This window comes from Streptopelia decaocto, assembly GCF_964273445.1.
Source record: "Streptopelia decaocto genome assembly, chromosome: 19".
In the NCBI taxonomy this organism is placed as follows: domain Eukaryota; kingdom Metazoa; phylum Chordata; class Aves; order Columbiformes; family Columbidae; genus Streptopelia; species Streptopelia decaocto.
Genome location: NC_138674.1, coordinates 4,873,350 through 4,894,743, shown reverse-complemented (window position 1 = coordinate 4,894,743; position 21,394 = coordinate 4,873,350). Strand labels below are relative to the sequence as shown.

The window sequence follows — 21,394 nt, the reverse complement described above, 5'->3', positions numbered from 1 at the left end:
AGGGGTGGGTTAATGGTTGGACTCAATGATCTTGAGGGTCCCTTCCAACGGAAATGATTCTATGAGCATAACACCAAAGTATAAAGGCAGCCAAAGGTCCTTGCTGTGTCCTCCATGGCCACACGGACAGCCCAGTGTCCCCATGGGAGCAGGTGCCACCAGCCCAAGTTGTAAGGAGACTGCGAGGTCTCCCCAGTCCAGCTCCAAGCTGATCCTAATCCTGCCCTCTGTGCTGGTTCACCCTGACCGCTCCGCTCTTTTCCCTGCAGTCCTCTGGAAACGTCTGGGTCACCCACGAGGAGATGGAGAACATGGCGACTTCCACCAAGACGGTGAGGCTGGCGGGCCCCACCGCATGGCGTATCAGTTACCGAGCTGAGCTCCGGGCGTGCATTAACACACTAAAGCCCGGGAGGGAAGGGGATCTTTGCTGCATCTCATGTGTCAGCTCTTGGCCAGCACCGTGCACCTGTTTAGAAACCATCTTTCAGCCTTTAATATCCCAACAATTTCTAAAAGTGGTTTGAAAACCATCAGATGCATTTTCCTTTTTCAAGCCCCCTGGGTTTTGCTGGGTTTCTGGAGCAGCTTGTCTGGTGGTTGTGCGTTAGAGGAAAGAAAGGGAAGACAAAACCCAGGAGTGATCTCAGGTAGCTGCATGAGACTGAGTCCCATGTTGGTTATCCTACACCCAAAGAACCGCCATCTCATCTCCTGGTGACCGTAGCACACACAAATATTGTCCTTAGTGTCTGTCCCCACCACTCTGGCTTGGGGTCCCCTGGAGGGATACAGCCCTGCTACCCAAAGCTCTGGCTCCTTTGGAGAGGTGTAGGACCAGCATTTTGGATTGATTGTGTGAATTAGGCATTTTATTGAAGCTTTTTGTCTGCTGGTCAAGTGGCACAGACCTGTAACCAGCACTTGTAACAGGTGGGTGGCTTTGAGGGACAGAGCTCAGTGTTACCACAGGGATGTGTCGCTTTCCCTCGGCAGGTTTTGTGAAGCTGAGCAAAACCAGCGCAGGTTGACAAGGGGAGAAATAGCTACAAACTGGGCAAACTTGGTTGGGCAGCCCCTCTTGGGGCTGTGACCCATGAGCTGAGGCTTCAGTTTCTCTCTGCACCCGCCTGTCTTTGGGGGACCCCAAATCTACCCGTATTTCCCAGGAAAGACGTACAATCCCCATGTCTATGCCATCTCCAGCCCATGAGAAAAGCCTCAACCTGTATCCTCCTTACTTGACTGAGGGTTGGGGTGAAACGCAGGGCCCAGTGTGGTTGGGGTGTCCCCAGCACCCCATTGACAAGGCTGAGGTCCCCAAGCCATGGGATGACCCCTGAAGGGTCCAATGCTCAGCACACGTGGCACACGTGTCCATGGTGCGGGGCCGCCGGTACTGACTTTCCCTGTCCTTTCTGTTGACATGCTGCGTGTGTCACGCTTAGGACACAGAGGAGGGCAGCTGGGCACAGGTGAGGTCCCCGTGTCACCCTTTTCCGCGGGCGGTACGTGGGGTGGTTGCGGGAGGGAGAGCTGGACATCGCAGGGCACTGGGACATGAGCCTGGGGCAGCAGTGTTCACCGAGTCCTTGTTGGAGCCTGAACCTGCTCCTCTGGGCATCTTTTGAGTATGGGCTGGTCCTCCTGGGACCTTGCACCAAGTGTCCTGCTCTGCTTCGGGCAGAGTGACTTTGTCTGGGATCTCCTCTCCAAGATACAGATCCTGTGGTAAAAAGCCCATGGAAGTGCGACCGGCCACCCTGCGTGGGACGCAGGTTTCTGGCTGCACACACATTCCATTTTTGCCTCTTTTTTAGCCCCAAGTTCAGGATCTATACCATGCACTGAAAAGGTGGGAGGAAAGAGTCCTGCTTGGATCATATCTTGTGATTTTATCACTCTCAAATGTTTTACTTTTCTTCTGGTGGGTTTTATTTCAGTTTTGGACCCACAATCAGCTTGCGGTGAAAGTGAATGGATATTTTTCTGCCCAAAACTGGCCTTTTCATTTCGAAGTCATAAAGCAGATCTTTTGGTGATTTCTAAGCTGCTTCAAAGTCAGTTGGGAAGGCACCAAAACCTATTTCTTCATTTCAGCTTTCATGAATGTGCTTTTCCCAGAAGAAGCTGGTCATAAAGTTGAGATATCCCTTATGCTTTTTGGCTAATGCCTTGTCTCCTTGGGGACATCAGTAGGACGCAGATCATGGCCAACAGGACTCTTCCCTCCAGCTCCTTCAGTACAAACTAGGGTTAAACTTCTCTGGCCCAGGCTTGGTCCTCAGGACAGTGACCCCTGGGCTGCAGCACTGAGCTGTCACTGGTCTCCTGGGAGCCTGGAGCTCCACCAAGCCCTGGTTTCTCCCCAGCTTCTCCATTTGCTTCTCCACAGACACTGGCCTATGGGGACATGAACCACGAGTGGATCGGGAACGAGTGGCTGCCCAGCTTGGGTCTCCCACAGTATCGCAGCTACTTCATGGAGTGTCTCGTTGATGCACGGATGCTGGACCACCTCACCAAGAAAGATCTCAGAGTGCACTTGAAGATGGTGGACAGCTTCCACCGGTGAGTCCTGTCCTTCGGGAGGTCCCTGGGGTGAAGGTCTGCACATGGAGCAAAGGATGTGGCAATTTGTGGGATTCTCCCATCTTGACCAGTTCTGGTGCTGGAGGATGGCTCTTCTAGGCTCAACGCAGCCACCTGGTCTGGGGCAGCTTGTATGGGCAGATGTTCTCCTTCAGCACACCTCTTGCAGAGGAACAAGTCTTCTCCTGGCTGTGCAACCAACCACAGGCAAAAAAAGAGAAACAGGCTTGTCCCAACTGGTCCCCCACTGGTAGGCAGAGCAGATCTACCAGCAGCCCAGCCTGGAGAAGGCTTGTGCCATCCCAACCACCTTGCCCAAACACCAGCGTCCTCCTCTGCTGCCCACCAGTACTCAGCTCAGGAATGGCTGTGGTGGGAATCATGGGCATTGGCTCATTCCTCTCTCCGGCGTGCAGACAGGGAGGGATGCATGGAGAGCAGGTCCTGGCCTGTTTGTTGACTGGGCAGACCAGCACCCCAGCCTGTGGGGTTCCACCAGCTACCCCAAACCATGGGGCTGGGTCTGTGGTTCCTCCCGTGAGCCTGGAACAGCTCCTGTGGGCTGGTTCCCCCCAGCCACCGAGCTCAAAGTGTCATTGCTTGGATCCCTGCACCCTCGAGCAGGTGGAACAGCATAAAACACAGCTCAGGCTGAGAGAGTTGGGGTGTTCAGCTGGAGAAGAGAAGCTCCGGGGAGACCTCACTGTGGCCTTTCAGTGCTTCAAAGGGGCCAGTAAGAAAGCTGGGGACAGACTTTTTAGCAGGGCCTGTTGGGATAGGACAAGTGGTGATGGTTTTAAACTAAAGGAGGGAGATTCAGGCTGGACATGAGGAAGAAATTGTTGGCCTGAGGGTGGTGAGAGCCTGGCCCAGGTTGGCCAGAGAGGTGGTGGATGAACCATCCCTGGAGACATCCCAGGCCAGGCTGGACGGGGCTCTGAGCACCCTGAGCTGGTGCAGATGTCCCTGCTCATGGCAGGGGGGGCACTGGGGGAGCTGGGAAGGTCCCTCCAACCCAAACCATTCTGTGATTCTATGATTCCATGATTCTATGATTCCATGGTTCTAAAACTGATGGAGTGGGGAATTACTATGAAAGGGAGGGATGTTCCCTATTTTCCAGCCAAGATCTCTCCTTTGGGTTGTGTCTGTGCTGACCGAACCCTGCACCAACTCATCCTTTGGGCACATTTGAGCAAGCAGGGAAGTGGGTCCTTCCATGGGTCCCTCCAAGCCACCTGCCCCGCGATGCTGAGCCCTCCTGAGGGTTGGGTGACATCTCGTGTCCTTGCAGCACCAGCCTGCAGTACGGCATCATGTGCCTGAAGAGGCTCAACTACGACCGCAAAGAGCTCGAGAGGAGGCGAGAAGAGACCCAGCACGAAATCAAAGGTCAGCAGCTGCATCCGCCATCCAGCTCTGGAAAAGGAGATGAGGAACCTCCCAAGAGATGCCCGGTGATGGTCTCTCTCCTATCCCTTATTTTTAGCACAGCATTTGCCTGGGGACAAGAATTATTTCTGAGCAACCATGTCCACAGGGCTGTTCTCCATGGGGAACCTCCTGCAGCATTTCCCCAGCAGATTTCTCCAAGTGGCTTTATGCAGCTCACCCCAGCCAGGCATGAGAAGGGAGGATGTCAAGACAGGAAAGATCCCGTCTGAGCATCAGATCATCTTCTCCTGCCCATTTCAGATGCTCAGGACACCACCTGGCTGGCTCAGCCTTTCTCATTGCCTGCCCTGAGGTTCCCTGCACATCTGACTGCTGCTTAGATTACATCTCATTATTGATAATGCCCCTAATTACACCAGCAGCCGTGGGCTCTTAGGATTAATTTCCACAGCTGTTTTCTGCCTGTTATTTCAGCATTAAGTTTGGTAAATTGAAGTGAGCTGTTCCTGGCACTCGAGCACTCTGGAAGGAGCATCCCAGGTTCATCCTGGGGCTGTGCAAAAGGGCTTCAGGACATGGTCAGGTCCCCATGCAACCAAGAGCATGGTCTGAGCTGGCTCTGAGACGTCCCCTCGCTCTATTGCAGACGTGTTGGTGTGGACCAACGACCAGGTCATTCACTGGATCCAGTCCATCGGGCTCCGCGAGTACGCGAACAACCTGGTGGAGAGCGGGGTGCACGGGGCGCTCCTGGCCCTCGACGAAAACTTCGACCACAACAGCCTGGCGCTCGTCTTGCAAATCCCCACGCAGAACACGCAGGTAAGAGCAGCAGCTCTGGGGATTTTAGAGAGTGGGCAGCGTGGGACGCATCTGCAGCATGAGCCCACCAGCTCAGCTCTGCCTTTCCACACAGAGCACCTAGATGGCTCATGGGCTTTTTCTCTGTTATTCTCAGGGTTTTCTGGGATGGGGGGGTTTGTGCTGGGAACTTCCCACCAACAGGGAGTGCTCATTTGTTGTTATTTTCAGGCTCGACAAGTGCTGGAGAGGGAGTTCAACAACCTGCTGGCCTTGGGCACGGATCGGAGGCTGGACGATGTGAGTACCAAAGCTCTCCCATGTCCAGATCATGCTGAGCACCTGCTCTTGTGCAAGAAATGGCAGAGATGGGACCTCTGTCCTCTCCCTGCTTGTCCAGGGAGTCAGGTACTGCCTCACAGACTCTCTAGAGCAGTCAGAGGAGCAATATCAGTGGAATAAGCTAAAACTATTAGACAAGGCCCTGAAGAATGTGCTAATGTGCTGCCAGGCTGTGGAGGCAGGTGAGATAGAGTCTTGTGCATCATTTCTGCTCCTTGCCAGCTGCCTTCATGTTGTCTTGTAGAGTCACAGATGTTCTGGGCATGATGTATCTGTGACAGGTGAAGCAGGTGGGTTAGAGATGCCCCATTAAGCAGCCAGAAAGCTGTTTGTGTTGAGTCACTGAAGGTGGGAATTCACCTAAATATCTCCTACATATGGCTTTGATCCATGAGATATGATAGCAGAGATCACCGGGGCTCTCTTGATGGCACAGAGAGAAGGAGACGCCTCCAGATGCTGTTACCTAGCCAAGGTCAGATGCAGCCCTGGGGGTCCTTAGTGGGACTTTTGTGTTGACGTCCCAAGGCATCTGTGCAGGCTGGAGAGAAGAGATAGGCAAGCTGAAAAGGATAAAGCCTATGTTGGGGGATCCTGGAGAAGTCTCCTATGTCCTTGGCTCAATTTGGTCACACACGTCTGCACTGTTGGAGTTGGTCTCCAAGTACGAGCACGCCCTTGGTTGGGTGGAAGCAGTGCTGGCGTCTCACAGGGGTGGAAGGTCCTGCTGCCTCTGCAGCCAGGCCCGTAACCTGCTCTTCTCTCGCAGGGTGACGACAAGACGTTCCGTCGCACCCCGTCCTGGCGAAAGCGCTTCCGCCCGCGCGACGTTCACAGCATCAACATGCTCAGCGGCTCGGCCGAGACACTGCCCGCCGGCTTCCGCGTCACCAGCCTGGTGCCCCTGCCCCCTCCGTCCGCCCCCGCCAAGAAGATGCCCCCAGAAGGTGGGTCACACCCTTGTCCCCAGGGTCCCCTCACGGTCCTGCTCAGGCCTCCCGGTGTGTATGGGGAACGATGTGCCACCAGGAGAGGGAGGGTCTTGCTGATCATGATGCTGAATCCCAGAATGTCAGGGGTTGGAAGGGCCCTGGAAAGCTCATCCAGTGCAATCCCCCCATGGAGCAGGAACACCCAGATGAGGTTACACAGGAAGGTGTCCAGGGGGTTGGAATGTCTGCACAGAAGGAGACTCCACAACCCCCCTGGGCAGCCTGGGCCAGGCTCTGCCACCCTCACCAGGAACAAGTTTCTTCTCAGATTTAAGTGGAACCTCTTGTGTTCCAGTTTGAACCCATTGCCCCTTGTCCTGTCACTGGTTGTCACCCAGAAGAGCCTGGCTCCATCCTCCTGACACTCCCCCTTTATATATCTGTAAACATGAATGAGTCCCCCCTCAGTGTCCTCTTGTCCAGCTCCAGAGCCCCAGCTCCCTCAGCCTTTCCTCACACGGGAGATGCTCCACTCCCTTCAGCATCTTTGTTCCCCCACCCTGGACTCTCTCCAGCAGTTCCAGGATTCCATGGGATCCTTGAGCTTTTGTCTGCTGTATATGTTTTTTTTTCAGGAGGGTATTTCACACTCTGTTTGAGTGCCTGATTTCTCCCAAATAACAAGTGATAGGATGAGAGGAAACGGCCTCAAGTTGCGCCAGGGGAGGTTGAGGTTGGATCTGGGGAACAATTTCTTCCCCAAAGGGCTGTGGGGCATTGGAACAGGCTGCCCAGGGCAGTGCTGGAGTCACCATCCCTGGAGGGGTTTGAAAGTTCTCCAGATGGGGCCTCCCCAGGGCAGAGCAGAGGGGGAGGAACAACCTCCCACGACCTGCTGCCCACACTCCTCCTCATGATCCCAGGTACCATTGGCCCCTTGGCCACGTGAGCATATTGGTGGCTCGTGGCCAACCTGTCATGTGGCTTCAGTGCACAGATGCTGCCTAATGAATGGTTTGGTGGGAAACTGAGGGTTAATTGGCACAGCCGCTAATTGCACACTCTACTCTTTGCCTCATTTCCAGTTGGTGCCTCTGGGTCACCAAGGCTGGAGACCTCCACGGTCCGGACGTACTCCTGCTGAGGGTCAGCGTGATGGGACCCAGCCCGGCCCTGGGTAAGTGCGAGGACCGAGGTCGCGGAGCTGGGTGGGGACCAAGAGCAGAGCACAAGGCCCAATGTCCTCTGCCCAGTGTCCTCTGCCCAGTGTCCCCCAGGCGGGGTGGCTGCTGTCACCAAGGTTTGCCATGGAGACCTCAGTGGTGGGGGAACACCCCGCTGCCGCCTGGGGCTCGCAGGACCCTGAGGTGACACAGAAGGGATGCTCAGCATCCCAACCATGCACGGTTGGTCCAGCCCCTGGACAGACAGCTCCATTGCAGACCCCAGGATGCCATCCTGGGCAGGGGGTCCCACTGGTGGGAGGGGAGGAGAGTCAAGCACTTCAGGGAGGCTCCCGGGACCCCGCTGTGCCCCCGGGCACAGCTCCCCCGTGCCAGGAGGATTTGTTACCAACTCCGTCTGAGTTTGCCAGCTTGTGGGCACATGGGCAGACAAGAGGCCCCATCCTCACACGGACTTTCCCACTTGGTTTCCCAGCACATCCCCACTGTCCGTCCAGGACAAGAGCCCGGCCAGCGCCGGTTCCTCGGCCCAAACCAACAGACGCTGCTGTGGACCGAAAAGGACGCTGTCCCTTCTGCTTGTGCACCCACCGCTTCCCCCAGCTCCCCACATCTCCCACCTCTGGCTCGTCTCTCACCTCCCCCCGTGCTGGCCGGGCTATGGATGCGCTCGCTGGGTGTCCCCATGCTGGCAGAAGTGAGGTACAACCCCGCGGAGCAGCACGGACACTCCACAAGTGGGCTGTGATATTTGGAAACCTTCCTCTGCCTGGTTCACGTCGCCAATGGGGCTGCTGTGCTGACTCGCCCAAGCCCCGGGCATCAGGGACACCGCTGCCCACAGGACGCGGAGCCCAGGAACATTCAGGCTCATTAATATCTTCACACCGGGGCAAGCCGGGTGAGGAGCTGCCCCCAGGAGGGGCCACAGCCAGCGGTTGGTGCTGCACGGGGTGGTGCGGGGACCGGCCACCGTGGGGGCGAGGAGAGCGGCTGCCTGCTGAGGGCGCTGCGTTTTGTGGTGCTGCGTTTCGGGGTGCTGCGTTTTGGGGTGCCACCAGATGCCACGCTGTGGGGAGGCTGCACCTGCACGGCGGCTCCACGAAGGGCTGGAACCGCCTCATACGGTTCAACAGCCAGGACCCTCGGGACAGGGGACCCTCGTTGGGTGCCCGGGGAGACACGGTGGGGACACCCAGCAGCCCGGGACATCCCCGTCCCTTCCCTGCGGGGGCAGGGGAGCTGCTCTCCCCTCCTGCCGCCGAGCCATGGGCAGGGATCGATCCAGGAGGCTCTGAACTCTCCCCATTTCTTCCCCGTAGGGTAGGATCTCCTCGTCTCCTCATGCCACGTTTGCCTTGTGTGGCCCCTATTTCTGATGTGATATTTATTGATGGCTGGAATGACCTTATACTTATCATGTGCTGTCTGGAAGTGCAATATCTGAGAGGCTATACAGTCACGATGTCTTTTCGGTGTATTATTTGCCTAATACAGTATTAAATATTTTTTTAATTTGAAGAGTCAGTGAGCCCTTTATATCGATGCCCTATTTCTTTCGTCATATTATTGGTACTGCATGGACTCCAAACCCTGGATCGGGTCAGGAAAGGATGTATGTGTGTTCCAATAAACAGGATTTTAAAACAGTGCTGGCTTGAGCCTTCTTTCTAGAGCCCAAATTAAAAATGTAATTAATCTTTAGCTTCCCCAAGAGTTTTTGGGGTACAGGACTGAGCCCCAGTGAAGTCACTGGTCTCTGCAGGGTGGATTGAAGGGTGGGACGTCATTTCCCAATGCTGAGTGACCGTGCTGAGGTCCAGGTGGATGTTCTGATATGGAGAAATCCCCAACTTGGGAATTAGGAGAGACCTGCACCAAGGGGGACGGCAGGGAAGGAAGCCCCGAGCAGTTCAAACAAATGCCTTTATTTAAAAAAAAAACAATCCAAATAAGTTAGCAAAAATAATAATTAAGAAAAACAAAAACAAATGGCAACTCCACACAGAGATCAGTAGAAAAGACGGCGCGCAGCCCCACGGGGCTCGGCACCCGCGGGACACCAGCCGGAGAGACACGTTGGTCAAAGAGCATCTTGGAAAGGAAAATCAGCAAGCGAACCCAGCACACACATTGGCCCCCAAAAACCGACCGCCCCCACATAGGGGGTGCAGAGCCCGACGCTGCGCGGACGCCCTCGCGGGCACCGGGGCCGCGGCACCCCACGATCCCACCTCTCCCCATCGCATTTCCCAGCTGGGCGAGCGGGAGCGTTTTGCGAGGAGTGGGAATGGAGGTGAGTGGTTCCAGCGGTGTGGTCCACGACGCCAGAGGGGTAAATATGATTTCCAGCGGCTGGACCCTTCCAGCATCTTATTCCCACCCCGTCACCAGCTTGAATTGCCGCCGGGCGTTGTGCCGGCTCAGTTTTGAACCTGCTCCTCATGGAACGTCACGGCCACGTCCTCCACGGCGATGTTCTCCACGATGGAGGAGAGCGAGTGGAGGTTGCGGTCCTCTGCGGCGTCATCGGCCAGGAGGTGATCTGCAGAGAGCAAGGGCATGATGGTCCTGCTGGGGACAGGGACCATGTGCTGGGGATGGGGACCATGTGCTGGGGACAGGGACCGTGTGCTGGGCACAGGGACTGTGTGCTGGGGACGGGGACCATGTGCTGGGGATGGGGACCATGTGCTGGGGACAGGGACCATGTGCTGGGGACGGGGACCATGTGCTGGGGATGGGGACCATGTGCTGGGGACAGGGACCGTGTGCTGGGGACAGGAACCGTGTGCTGGGGATGGGGACAATGTGCTGAGGACAGGGACCATATGCTGGGGATGGGAACCATGTGCTGGGGACAGGGACCAAATGCTGGGGACAGGGACCATGTACTGGGGACAGAGACTGTGTGCTGGGGATGGGGACCATGTGCTGGGGATGGGGACAATGTGCTGGGGACAGGGACCGTGTGCTGGGGATGGGGACAATGTGCTGAGGACGGGGACCATGTGCTGGGGACAGGGACCAAATGCTGGGGACAGGGACCATGTGCTGGGGACAGGGACCATGTGCTGGGGATGGGGACCTGTGCTGGGGATGGGGACCATGTGCTGAGGACAGGGACCGTGTGCTGGGGACGGGGACCTGTGCTGGGGATGGGGACCATGTTATGGGGACAGGGACCATGTACTGGGGACAGGGACCCTGTGCTGGGGATGGGGACAATGTGCTGAGTACAGGGACAATGTGCTGGGGAGGGGCACCATGTGCTGAGGACAGGGACCAAAGGCTGGGGATGGGGACCATGTGCTGTGGACAGGGACCGTGTGCTAAGGACAGGGTCCGTGTGCTGGGGACAGGGTCCATGTGCTGGGGACAGCTTCTGGCTCCACATAGAGGAGACCCACAATCCCACCACATGGCTGGAGAGACCTGGGGACCCACTCCCGCTCCTGCCCTGAGGGGCTAAGACCTTCCCCTGGAGAGGGCAACAGGGACTCAAACTTCTGGACAACTTTTTATGTTTTATTGTCTGTTGGCAAATGAGGCTTAAGTTTCTACCTCTGGGGGAAAAAAACAGGTGGATTTGGGTTGGGGTGACTGCAATAATGGAAAAAAAAAAGCAGCAGCTGCAAAGGGGGTGTGGGGAGCCCGGGACAGCGATGGATTGTGATGCTCAGTGATGCTCAGCACCTCTGCAGGCAGAGCCAAGCCAAGGGACAGTGAGGGACAAACCCTTGATGGGGACCAAGCTGCTGCAGACCAATTCCAGGGCTCACTAAGAACAGATATCGTGGGGAAATCAGGCAGGAGGAGAAGCCTGAAGTCCCTGAGCATCCAGCCAAGGAAGCACTGGAGGATTTATGAGCTCATTTCTCCGCAACAGCGGGGTGAGGAGAGGGGGACAAGGCTCCTTTTGTCCTCTACTCTGAGCATCTCCTGCTTGCAGGGGGTTGGCTCAGTGATGCTTTGCCCCAGGATGCGGTGTCCCCACAGCTGTGTCCCCCCAGAGCCCAGTGAGGGTGCAGGACGTGGGGGTGACCTCACCTGCGGGGTTGGTGCCGAACTCCAGCTGGCTGCTCCACTCGGGGCTGCAGGACGAGCTGCCGGACCCGCACTCACCGGCTGCCTGCAAGGAGCCAAGATACAGACTGTGGGTCTCACAGCCCCCAGCCCCACCAAACGCCACCACAGAAACACCCCAGGGGGACCACCCCCACACCACAATCCCTCTGCAGAGGTGGGAACATCCATCCTATCCACAAAGCTGCCCCGAGAGCCGACAGCATTTGGGGTCCCCATCACACATCGAGGCAGACGCTTTGTTAACCAGTTTAGCAGGGGCTGTTGCGATAGGACGAGGGGTGATGGTTTTAAACTAAAGGAGGGAGGTTCAGGCCGGACATGAGGAAGAAATTGTTGGCCCTGAGGGTGGTGAGAGCCTGGCCCAGGTTGGCCAGAGAGGTGGTGGCTGAACCATCCCTGGAGACATCCCAGGCCAGGCTGGACGGGGCTCTGAGCACCCTGAGCTGGTGCAGATGTCCCTGCTCATGGCAGGGGGGGCACTGGGGGAGCTGGGAAGGTCCCTCCAACCCAAACCATTCTGTGATTCCATGAACCGTAAAGGCTGAAAAAAATCTCAGTTTGGGGCTGTGGACACAGGAGAAATGAAACTGTCCACCCACTGCAGGTAAAAAAACTGCTCAGTGACTCTGAAAAAGGGCCAGAGATGAACAAACACGCTTTGGTAAAACAGCTTTTTGTTGAAAATCACCTACTCACGCTCACAAAACACAGCCCAGGGGCTGGACACCCCCAGGCCAGCCCAAGGGGATTTCTGGGGAAGCTCTTTTGGCAGTTTGATTTGTGGATTTGAGGCTGAACGGCTATTTCAGAGAAAAGAGCTGACGGCCTGAAAAATGAGAGCGTTACTCAACAAAGCTCAGAATCAACTTCTTTTTGGTCTGTGTATCTTTATTTGGAAGTGGATGCCCGCCCGCTTTAAACCCCAAATATGATTTATAGCAGCAACCCCAAGGACCCAGCTATTTGTAGCAGCCTAGAAATGGCAGCTTGGGTCTACAAACTTGTAGCTTCATGGGCTAATTCATTAACAGTTGGATTTATTTCCCACTGAAGTATGGAATTCTTACAGATAGGATGTTTTTTTTCCCCAAAAATATTGGATTTCGCAGTCCATATGTGAACCCCATGGAGAAGGGACAACTCGGAGCAGAAGTGACACAGGAACTGCCCTGCAATGTTCTGGGCACATTTGCAGCGACAGCCAACAAATCAGACCTAATCAAACCCAAGTGGATATATTGGATTTACGCCAGGAAGTCCGAAGTCTATATAGGATGGAGCTTAAAAGCCTTTTCAGTCCTTTATTCAGGCTCTAAATGTACCATGTTGGGCTACAAGGGTATTTTGTGGTTTGGTCCTTAAATCCCTTAGTCTGAAAGAAGAGGAATCTTGGTGAATTCCACTTTTCTGTGCCTCTTGTAAAGTCCTTCTATCTATATCTATATCTTTATCTATATCTTTATCTATATCTTTATCTATAATCTCTATCTCTATCTCTATCTCTATCTATCTCTATCATCTCTATCTCTATCTCTATCATTATCATTCTCTATCTCTATCTCTATCTCTATCTCTATCTCTATCTCTATCTCTATCTCTATCTCTATCTCTATCTCTATCATCATCTCTATCTCTATCTCTATCTCTATCTCTATCTCTATCTCTATCTCTATCTCTATCTCTATCTCTATCTCATCTCTATCTCTATCTCTATATCTACATCTATAACCATATCAATATCCACATACATATCCATACCTATATTATCTATATCTACCTGTATGTATCTATATCCATAGACGTATCACCTATATCTACTTCTACACCTACCTCTATCTGTATAACCTGTACCTGTATCACCTATATCTGCACCTGTACCATCAAGACCTATACATATACCCACCTCTACATCTGTATCTGTCTATATCATCTGCATCATCTGTATTGATACCATCTATACCAACACCAGCACCTATATCTATACCATATCTATCCACACGTTTTGATATCCAAGTCCTCAGAGCTGCAGGGAAGCGCTTGCCCAGACACCCCGTGGTGACGCCCCCGATGGTGTTTGCTCAGGGGCTTTGTGGGTTGTGTCACTTTGTAGGGAGAAACCAGGACTGTGTGTGTCTGTGAGCGGGGGGATTTAATTTGATTTTATATTTTATTCATGTAATCTCCTTATTTTAACTTATTTTTTAAATTTAATTTTAGGGGGCGGGGGGGGGGCGTTATCTTGGTTTTGCCTTGATCATCCTTCTCAAGCCCAAGCACATGTGCTGCGCTCACTGCATTTCCAGCACTGGACCACGCAGCCCTCACTACATCCATACATAAATCTATAGATGTATATACAGGGAAAGACAGCTACTGGCCCTGCAGAGCATGACCCCCATAGGGTGTCACCCCCATAGGGTGCCGCCCCCATAGAGTACCACCCTTATAGGGTATCACTCCCATAGAGCAGCACCCCTATAGAATGTCACCCCCACAGGCCATCACCCCCAAAGGGTATCATCCCCATTAGGTATAACCCCCATAAAGCATCACCCCCATAGGCCATCACCCTCATAGGGCAACACCCCCCTAGGGCATCACCCCTAGAGAGTGTGACCCCCATAGACCATCACCCCCATAGAACATCACCTCCATAGGGCATCACCTTTATAGAGTGTCACCCCCACTAAGTATCACCCCCAAAGCACATCACCCCCATAGACCATCACCCCCATAGGGCACCACCCTTATAAAGCATCACCCCCATAAAGTATCACCCCAAAAGTCATCATCCCCATAGAGCATCACCCCCACAGACCATCACCTCCATAGGGCACCACCCTTATGGGGTGTCACACCCGTAAAGTATCACCCCCAAAAGTCATCGTAGAGAATCCCTCCCATAGACCACCACCCCCCTAGAGCATCACCCCCAAAGTGCATCACCCCCATAGGGCATCACCCCCATAAAGTATCGCTCCCATAGTGTTTCACCCCTATAGAGCATCACCTCCAAAGCGCATCAACCCCATAGACCATCACCCCCATAGGCCACCACCCTTATAAAGTGTCACCCCCATAAAGTATCACCCCAAAAGTCATCATCCCCATAGACCATCACCCCCACAGACCACCAACCCATAGAACATCACCCCCATAGGGCACCACCCTTATAGAGTGTCACCCCCATAAAGTATCACCCCCAAAAGTCATCATCCCCATAGACCATCACCCCTTCAGACCACCTCCCCCATAGACCATCACCCCCAAAGAGCATCACCTCCATAGAGAATCACTCCCACAGGTCACCATCCCCATGCTGGTGCCCAGCCCAGATTTGGGGACCCTGGGGAACACTTGGGGACACTCACCCCGGGCTGGGGGGCGCTGGGACGGAAGCGCAGGTCCCTCTGCTCCCGCTCCTGCTGGTTGAGGCTGCTGAGCAGGCTCTGCAGGCGCTCGATGTACTGGATGGCGCTGCGCAGGATCTCCACCTTGGGCAGCCGCTGGTTGGGGTTCAGCAGGGTGCTGCGCTTCAGCGCCTCGAAGGCTTCGTTCACCTTCTTCAACCTGCGCTTCTCCCGCAGCGTGGCCGCCCGGCGCCGGTCGATGGACACCGTCTTGCGCTTGCAAACCTTGCACGCCCACGGCAGACACTGCCCGGGACAGTGCTCGGCCAGGGCTGAGTCCTTCTCCTCCAAAGCCACCCTGCCCTCGGGACACAGGGCCACCTCGGGCCGCTCGGGGAATGCCGATGGCTCGTAGCCTTGCAAACGGGAGCCCAGGAAATTTTCCCCATCGTAAAACCTCTGGTCCGGGAAAAAATACGGGTTGGTCTCAAAGAGCTCCATGGGCGCGCGGGCGGCTCGGGGACGTGTGCGCGGCTCGGGGATGGCTGCTCCCTCTCCCCACGCCAACTGTTTGGTGCCATTTAAACCCCGGCGCTGGCATTAAATCACGGAGATAAATATAGAAAACCTAAAGGAAACCTGAGCCCAGCCTAAGCTGCTGCCTCACATCAAAACTTGTCCATCTGATTTCATGTGCTCTCCCCGCGGGGATTACGCTGCCCCAGACCGCGGCCGCGCCGGGGGGGTCCGGGGGAGCTGGCACGGTGGGGAGGGCAGCTCGGCCGCCCCGCGAACAAGGGCTTTGTTCGAGCCCAGGGGTGCCAGCGGGGATGGTGGGTGGCTGCCAGCTCCCCCCCGCATTCCTGCATCATCTGGTCCCTTCAGTTACAGGCTGGTGGGGGGAGCCCACACATTGGCCTTGCGGCCAGGACACCCTTGTCACTTTGTCGCTGCTGCCCTTAGCCCCTCACACCCCTGCACCCTGTTGCTTCCTGAAGGTCCTTGGTCAAGTCTCTTATCCCAGAGCGGCACTTTTGGCACAAAATCCGCGTTCGTGGCTTCTCCCCTGCACCAAACCCAAGGGACACCTTCTCCCATGTGTCCCCGCTGTTGTCCCACACCAGCTCATCTCCGCTCCGTCTGTACTTGCAGATAAACCAAATCCCCAACGCTGTCCTGCTGCATGCCTCTCCCAACAAAGACTCATCAGTCACCCCTTCCCAATGGGGAAACTGAGGCACAATCACAGGCCGGCATGAGCAGCAGCATGGGCGAGACTTTAACCCATCCCCAGCCCTTCCCTACAGACTCCAACTGCTCGACTATGTTATTCCAGCTTTGTCTTTTCTGAAGGGATTATTTCTTTTTCTTTTTTCCATCGGGAATGTCAGAAACCATCTCCCCTCTCCTCCTATTCCTGCTCCAGGCCAGATTCCAGCCGAGGGATCGGTCAGTGGAAAGAATGTTGGCCAAGCGCAGGGCCAACCCTGCCGGGATTTTCCTTCCCCAAATCCCCCCACCCCGGCACATTCCCTGCGCCCGCTGCCAGCTCCCTTCCCCACTTTGGGTTGATTTCTGGCCTTTTTGGCACCCGCCACCATGCTCTTCTCTCTTCGCCGTGATTTCTTTGGGGCTAAGAGCTTTATAGAGCATCCTCACTCTGATTCCAGCTCTCCCCGGGTCTCAGTCCTGGGATTTGCTCTCTCTACAGTTTTAGAATCTATAAAAAGTCTGCAATAAGAAAAGCAGGACCCACAGCCCCAGGGTTCACCCTTGGCACAGCCTCTGTGCTCACCAGGGTTAATCAAACCCCCAAAATATGCAAGAAGGAAAGAAATCAGAACACCAGCTCAGCCCCTGTGTTAGGTGGAAGCACTAAAAGAGCGAGGAAGAGCAGGATTTGTCCCTGAGAATTGCCAGCTGCAGGCGTGAAGCCGTTAGGAGGGGATAACCTGAACCCAAGGGCTCCACATCAACTTCACGTCATCACGTCCAGCAGTTTGACTCACTCGTGGGGACCTTTCTCGGTGGCACTTGCTTGTGGACATGACCCTGGTGAGCCCCTCGAGCTGCAGCCGGGTCCCTGGGCAAGCGATGCCCTGCAGGACCATACAAATGGGTTTTTTTTAATTGCAAGGGGGTGTTTGGAGGATGAGGAACCTGGTGGTGACATAACTGGCTCCACGGGGCATGTGACAGACCCAGACAAGAGAGCAGTCAAACATTTAGCACTTCATAAAACACGGGCAGCATCGTTAGAGCAAGTGGCGGCCACCCCAGTGGCTTTTCCCTGGGTCAAGGCAGCCCCGATGGGCCACCAAGGCCACCGTGTCCCTGTGGCTGAGCAGGCAGTGGAGGCAGCTCATGGGGACAGGGAGGGAAGGTGACCCAGGACCAGCGCAGGATGGGAACTGGGGAAGGACCCTGCACGGGGGTGCCAGCTCCAGCACCTACATTCACCCCAGCGCTTTTTGGATGTCCCATCCAGGCTGTCCACGCTGTCACCAACACAGAGAGACGGTAATGCTGTGCCAGCCCAGCCGCGGCTCTGCTGCTCCATCAGACCCTCTGTGCCGAGGCTGACCTCCATCCCAGACACAGTGGGGCGACAGGATGAGAGGAGATGGCCTCAAGTTATGCCAGGGGAGGTTGAGGTTGGATCTGGGGAACAATTTCTTCCCCAAAGGGCTGTGGGGCATTGGAACAGGCTGCCCAGGGCAGTGCTGCAGTCACCATCCCTGGAGGGTTGGACAGATGGACATGAGGTTCTCAGGACATGGGGCAGTGCCAGGGGTAGGGAAACGGTTGGACTCGACGATCTTGGTGGTCTCTTCCAACCAAAATGATTCTGTGATTCTACGACACAGTGGGGTCGGTGGGTCTATCCTGGCAGTTATCAAATCAGGGATAACGATAACCACCACACAAGCGGCCATCACTGAGGGACGCCGGTGTCTGGAGAACCAAGGGTCTCCCATCACACCCCGCACTCCTCTGAGCACCCCGCAAAGCCGGCTGCTGGGGGACGGTCAAGCGGGGTGGCTTTTCCCGGGTCCCCTGGGTGCCCGCGGCGGCTGCAGGCTGCGCCCCGGGTAATTCGGAGCCGGTGGGGGATTAGGGCTCTGCTGCCGGCTGTCAGGTTAGTAGTGATGGATGGGGGCGGCTGGGAGGGACACAAAGGAAGGCTGTGTGAGCGCCGGGCAGAACGTGCTGCGATCCGTCACGGGGTGACCTTCTGGGCTGGCGGAGGCCTCGCGGGGACGGCTCACCCCGTCACAGCCGCCGGGGACGGGCAGCCACGAGGGCCGAGCTAAAAATACCCATCCATTGAGAAAATCCCAGGCAGGAGGCTTTGTCCTTGCTCCTCTGGGGCAGCTTCCCAAGCTGGTGGCCAGATCCACAGTACAGGGTCATGGAGAGGTGCCCTAGGGGCTGCTCCGAATGTTTTGCATTCCCACTCTGGATGATGGTCTTGATTTGCTGAGTTTCAGGGAAGTACATAAGGAGGTTGCAATCCAGTCCACATCCCTGTCTGGTGCATAAAGCTGCACACACGCAGAGCATGTCCCTGCTCAGTGCTCAGAGCTGCACACACCCTGTGCATATCCTTGCTTGGTGCGTGGAGCTGCAAACACACAGTTCAGATCCTTGCCTGGTGCACAGAGCTGCACTACACCCTGTGCATGTCCCTGCTTGGTGCATGGAGCTGCACACACGTCATGCACATGCCTGCTCGGTGCACAGAGCTGCACACACCTGATGCACATCCCCGTCTCCTGCACGGAGCTGCGCACACCCTGTGCACATCCCTGTCTCCTGCACGGAGCTGCTCACACCCTGTGCACGTCCCTGTCTCCTGCACGGAGCTGCTCACACCCAGTGCACATCCCTGTCTGGTGCATGGAGCTGCTCACACCCTGTGCACATCCCTGTCTCCTGCACGGAGCTGCGCACACTCCGTGCACATCCCTGTCTCCTGCACGGAGCTGCTCACACCCAGTACCTGTCCCTGCTCAGTGCACAGAGCTGCACAGCCCACACTCTGGAGCAGCGATGGCAGGGGTGGTGCCGGCTGACTCCTTCCATTGGAAAGGGCAGAAAAAGCAGCAGGTTTTAGGGCTGGTGATGCGAGCTGCGTGGTGGAGGTAGCATCTCAGCCTCAGCGTACAGCACCATCCCACTGATGGGGAGAGGTCAGGGGTGGCCCGGACCCAGCAGAGCCCATTCTGCTGGGATTTCAGTCAAAGGAGTCCCACCAAAATGCCATTTCCAATGGGACCCACCTTCCTGTCCCCCACAGGCACCCCACCACCCCACATCCCCTCTGGCTCTCCAGGCTTGCCGACATCCCTTCCTGCCGCCGTGACAAGTAGTAACATATTTAGGAGCAGCTGCAGGCGGCGGGGAGATGCTTGGCCCTCTCCCCGCTCCCGGCCCAGGAATGCAGAGCAGAGCTCTCCTCCGACACCCGGGATTTCCGACGTGCCTGCTCAATGGAGATTTGGGATGGCGACAGCTGCTCGGCCGCGATGGGGCCACGGCAGAACCTGCCCCGTCAACCCCATCCCCACTAGTACCTCGCACAGCCACCTCTCAGCTTGCTGGGGATTGGAACTGGTTTTAGGTCCAGCAATGGGGATGGTGTTCTGCTGTCTGTCCCCGGCTGGGACAGGAGGAGATGTGGCTGGACCAGCTGACAACACCTTCCTCACCCAAATGTGCCAGCTCTCCCAGTTTGGGTTCATTGGTGGGTTGGGAGGGTGTTGGGATGGGGCTGCTCGTGTCCCTGCAGCACCATGTCCCCATGGGGCTCAGCATCCTCGGTCCCCACCTCTCCTCTCATCCTCATGACCCCAGGTGTCAGCCTCCGTGCCTCAGTTTCTCCATCAGGAAACCAGGGATAACGATGGGGGTATAATGTCCTGCTGGACAAAGGTTGTATTTTGATATTAACTGTATTTACACGGATGGGTATCAACAGGTTAAGCTGGTGGCTGGGCAGCCCCCAGTTCACTGGGTCTCAGTGTAAGGACAATGGTGGGTGCCCCAACACACTAATCCACCACATCCCAGTTCGAGCATATTAATGGCACCCTGACCCACAGACTATTGCCACCACCATGTGTGCCGTGACCCACCAGTTACTGGGACCCCAGTCTGGGGACCCAACCAGGTGCCCCAACACACCAGCCTGCTGGCTCCCAGTCTGGGGACCATACTGGGTGCCCTGACCCCTCTGCTTGCCTACAGTCATTGGGGGATGTTCTGCCAGCACTAAACCTCATTTCTGCCCTGCTGTGACCTCCCTCACCCCATGACCCAGACGTGGCCCTTCCCCTTCCCTCCGCAGCCCCAAATTGCAGCCGGAGGAGGGACTGACCCAGCAGGAACCCCACCAGCAAACCCAATGGGCGACTCTCCCATCCGGAGTCCCCCCATGCCAGGGACATCCTCGACACTCCATCCCCTGCACGGTGGCACTGGCCGGGCTGTCCCCACATGTGTCACAGAGGGACCGGGGCAGACTTGGGTTGTCAACAAGGGTCTGTTTTCCCTGGGTGGGAGAGTCTGGCTGGGGTGAGCGGGGGGACAGGTGGGTGTTTGGAGGAAGCCCCATGGATGCCAGGGATTCAGCAGTGACATATGGTGGCTATTCGACCCCCTGAGAGGGACAGCTGGCTGGGCCAGAGGGATGGCGCAAGGCCCAGGGATGGGACCTGGGGACAGCAGAGTCCCTTGGCAGGGGACAGCCCTGAGATGGGACCCCTGGAGCCACGTGGGGATGATGGAGGAGCCAGGAGGGAGCGAGTGGCTACAAGCCGGGGGTGACCATCATCTTGTCCCTATGGTGGGCATGATCCCGCTGTACCCCATGGCCCAAGCCAGGGCTGATGCTTTGGGATGAGGTTCTGGTGAACAGAAGGAAAAAGGAGCTGGTGACGCTGCTGTGGGGCTTTCAGGGCAGAAACTGGTGACTCCTGCATTTTTCTGTCCCCGCCCCATGGGACAGTAAATGTCAGGACAAGGAAGGGTGACCCCCGCTATGTAAGACACGCTGTGGTAACTTGGACTGTGGGGAGGGAGGGTCGTGGAGATTTTGTGGCTTCGGGGTGGGATGCCCAAGGAGAGGAGGGACAGCAGACCCTCCCTGTGACATACCAGCAGTGTCCCCAAGGAGGGACACCCAGCCCATCCGGAGGGGCCTCTCCCTGCAGATTCCCAGCGCAAGGAGTGGCTGTGGGCTCAGCCCAGGCTGGGTTTCCCCATTGCTGGGGTGTTCAGCCCCATGTGGGGGTCGTGCTTTGGCAACACCCAGACTCCCACTCGCATGCTCAGCTGTCGGTCGCTTTGGCACGTGCTGTCGGGACTGGTCGAGCGGCTGGAGGATAATCCTGACCCCGCAGCGGTGACACCAGGGTCCGGGTGCTGCACCCATGGGGGTCCCTGGGCCACCCACTGTGGGGGTGTCCTGCACCCCAGGAGCTGATGGAGCTGGACCACAGCTGGGGGAGGTGAGAGCTGGGAGGATGAGGAAGGGCTGGCAGCTTTGAGGAAGGCTGGTGGGTTTTGATGTAGGGAGCAAAAGTGGAGCAAATGTTTTTGGGGTGCTCCCCACACCCCATCAGAGGGGACCGAGCTCCTTCCAGCCTCTCTCAACCACTGAACTGCCTATGAGGAAAAATGCCTTGAAATGCAAATCTCTGGAGCC

General features: G+C 56.2%; 2 protein-coding genes across 3 annotated transcripts in view; one reads left to right on the top strand and one right to left on the bottom strand.

The window, feature by feature from the left end:
• The window catches only part of PPFIA4 (PTPRF interacting protein alpha 4), a gene marked incomplete at its 5' end in the record, with an annotated part of 34,217 nt that extends 25,398 nt beyond the window's left edge, over positions 1-8,819 (top strand). The window contains 9 exons of the mRNA XM_082069384.1: positions 270-332; positions 1,449-1,475; positions 2,396-2,571; positions 3,887-3,984; positions 4,634-4,809; positions 5,020-5,088; positions 5,900-6,077; positions 7,148-7,239; positions 7,722-8,819. Coding sequence (XP_081925510.1) covers positions 270-332; positions 1,449-1,475; positions 2,396-2,571; positions 3,887-3,984; positions 4,634-4,809; positions 5,020-5,088; positions 5,900-6,077; positions 7,148-7,206 — 846 coding nt within the window. The 3' untranslated portion in view covers positions 7,207-7,239; positions 7,722-8,819. The remainder of the gene's footprint in view (positions 1-269; positions 333-1,448; positions 1,476-2,395; positions 2,572-3,886; positions 3,985-4,633; positions 4,810-5,019; positions 5,089-5,899; positions 6,078-7,147; positions 7,240-7,721) is intronic.
• A 526-nt stretch (positions 8,820-9,345) lies between these two features.
• Positions 9,346-21,394, bottom strand: part of MYOG (myogenin) — a 19,521-nt gene continuing 7,472 nt past the window's right edge. Inside the window, exons 2-4 of one of the 2 annotated variants that reach the window (XM_082069307.1) lie at positions 14,707-15,144; positions 11,297-11,378; positions 9,346-9,791 (exon numbers count right to left, since the gene is read on the bottom strand). In XM_082069307.1, coding sequence (XP_081925433.1) covers positions 9,670-9,791; positions 11,297-11,378; positions 14,707-15,144 — 642 coding nt within the window. In that variant the 3' untranslated portion in view covers positions 9,346-9,669. Of the gene's footprint in view, positions 9,792-11,296; positions 11,379-14,706; positions 15,219-21,394 lie in introns of those variants that run through there. The other variant, XM_082069308.1, reaches the window with a different exon arrangement.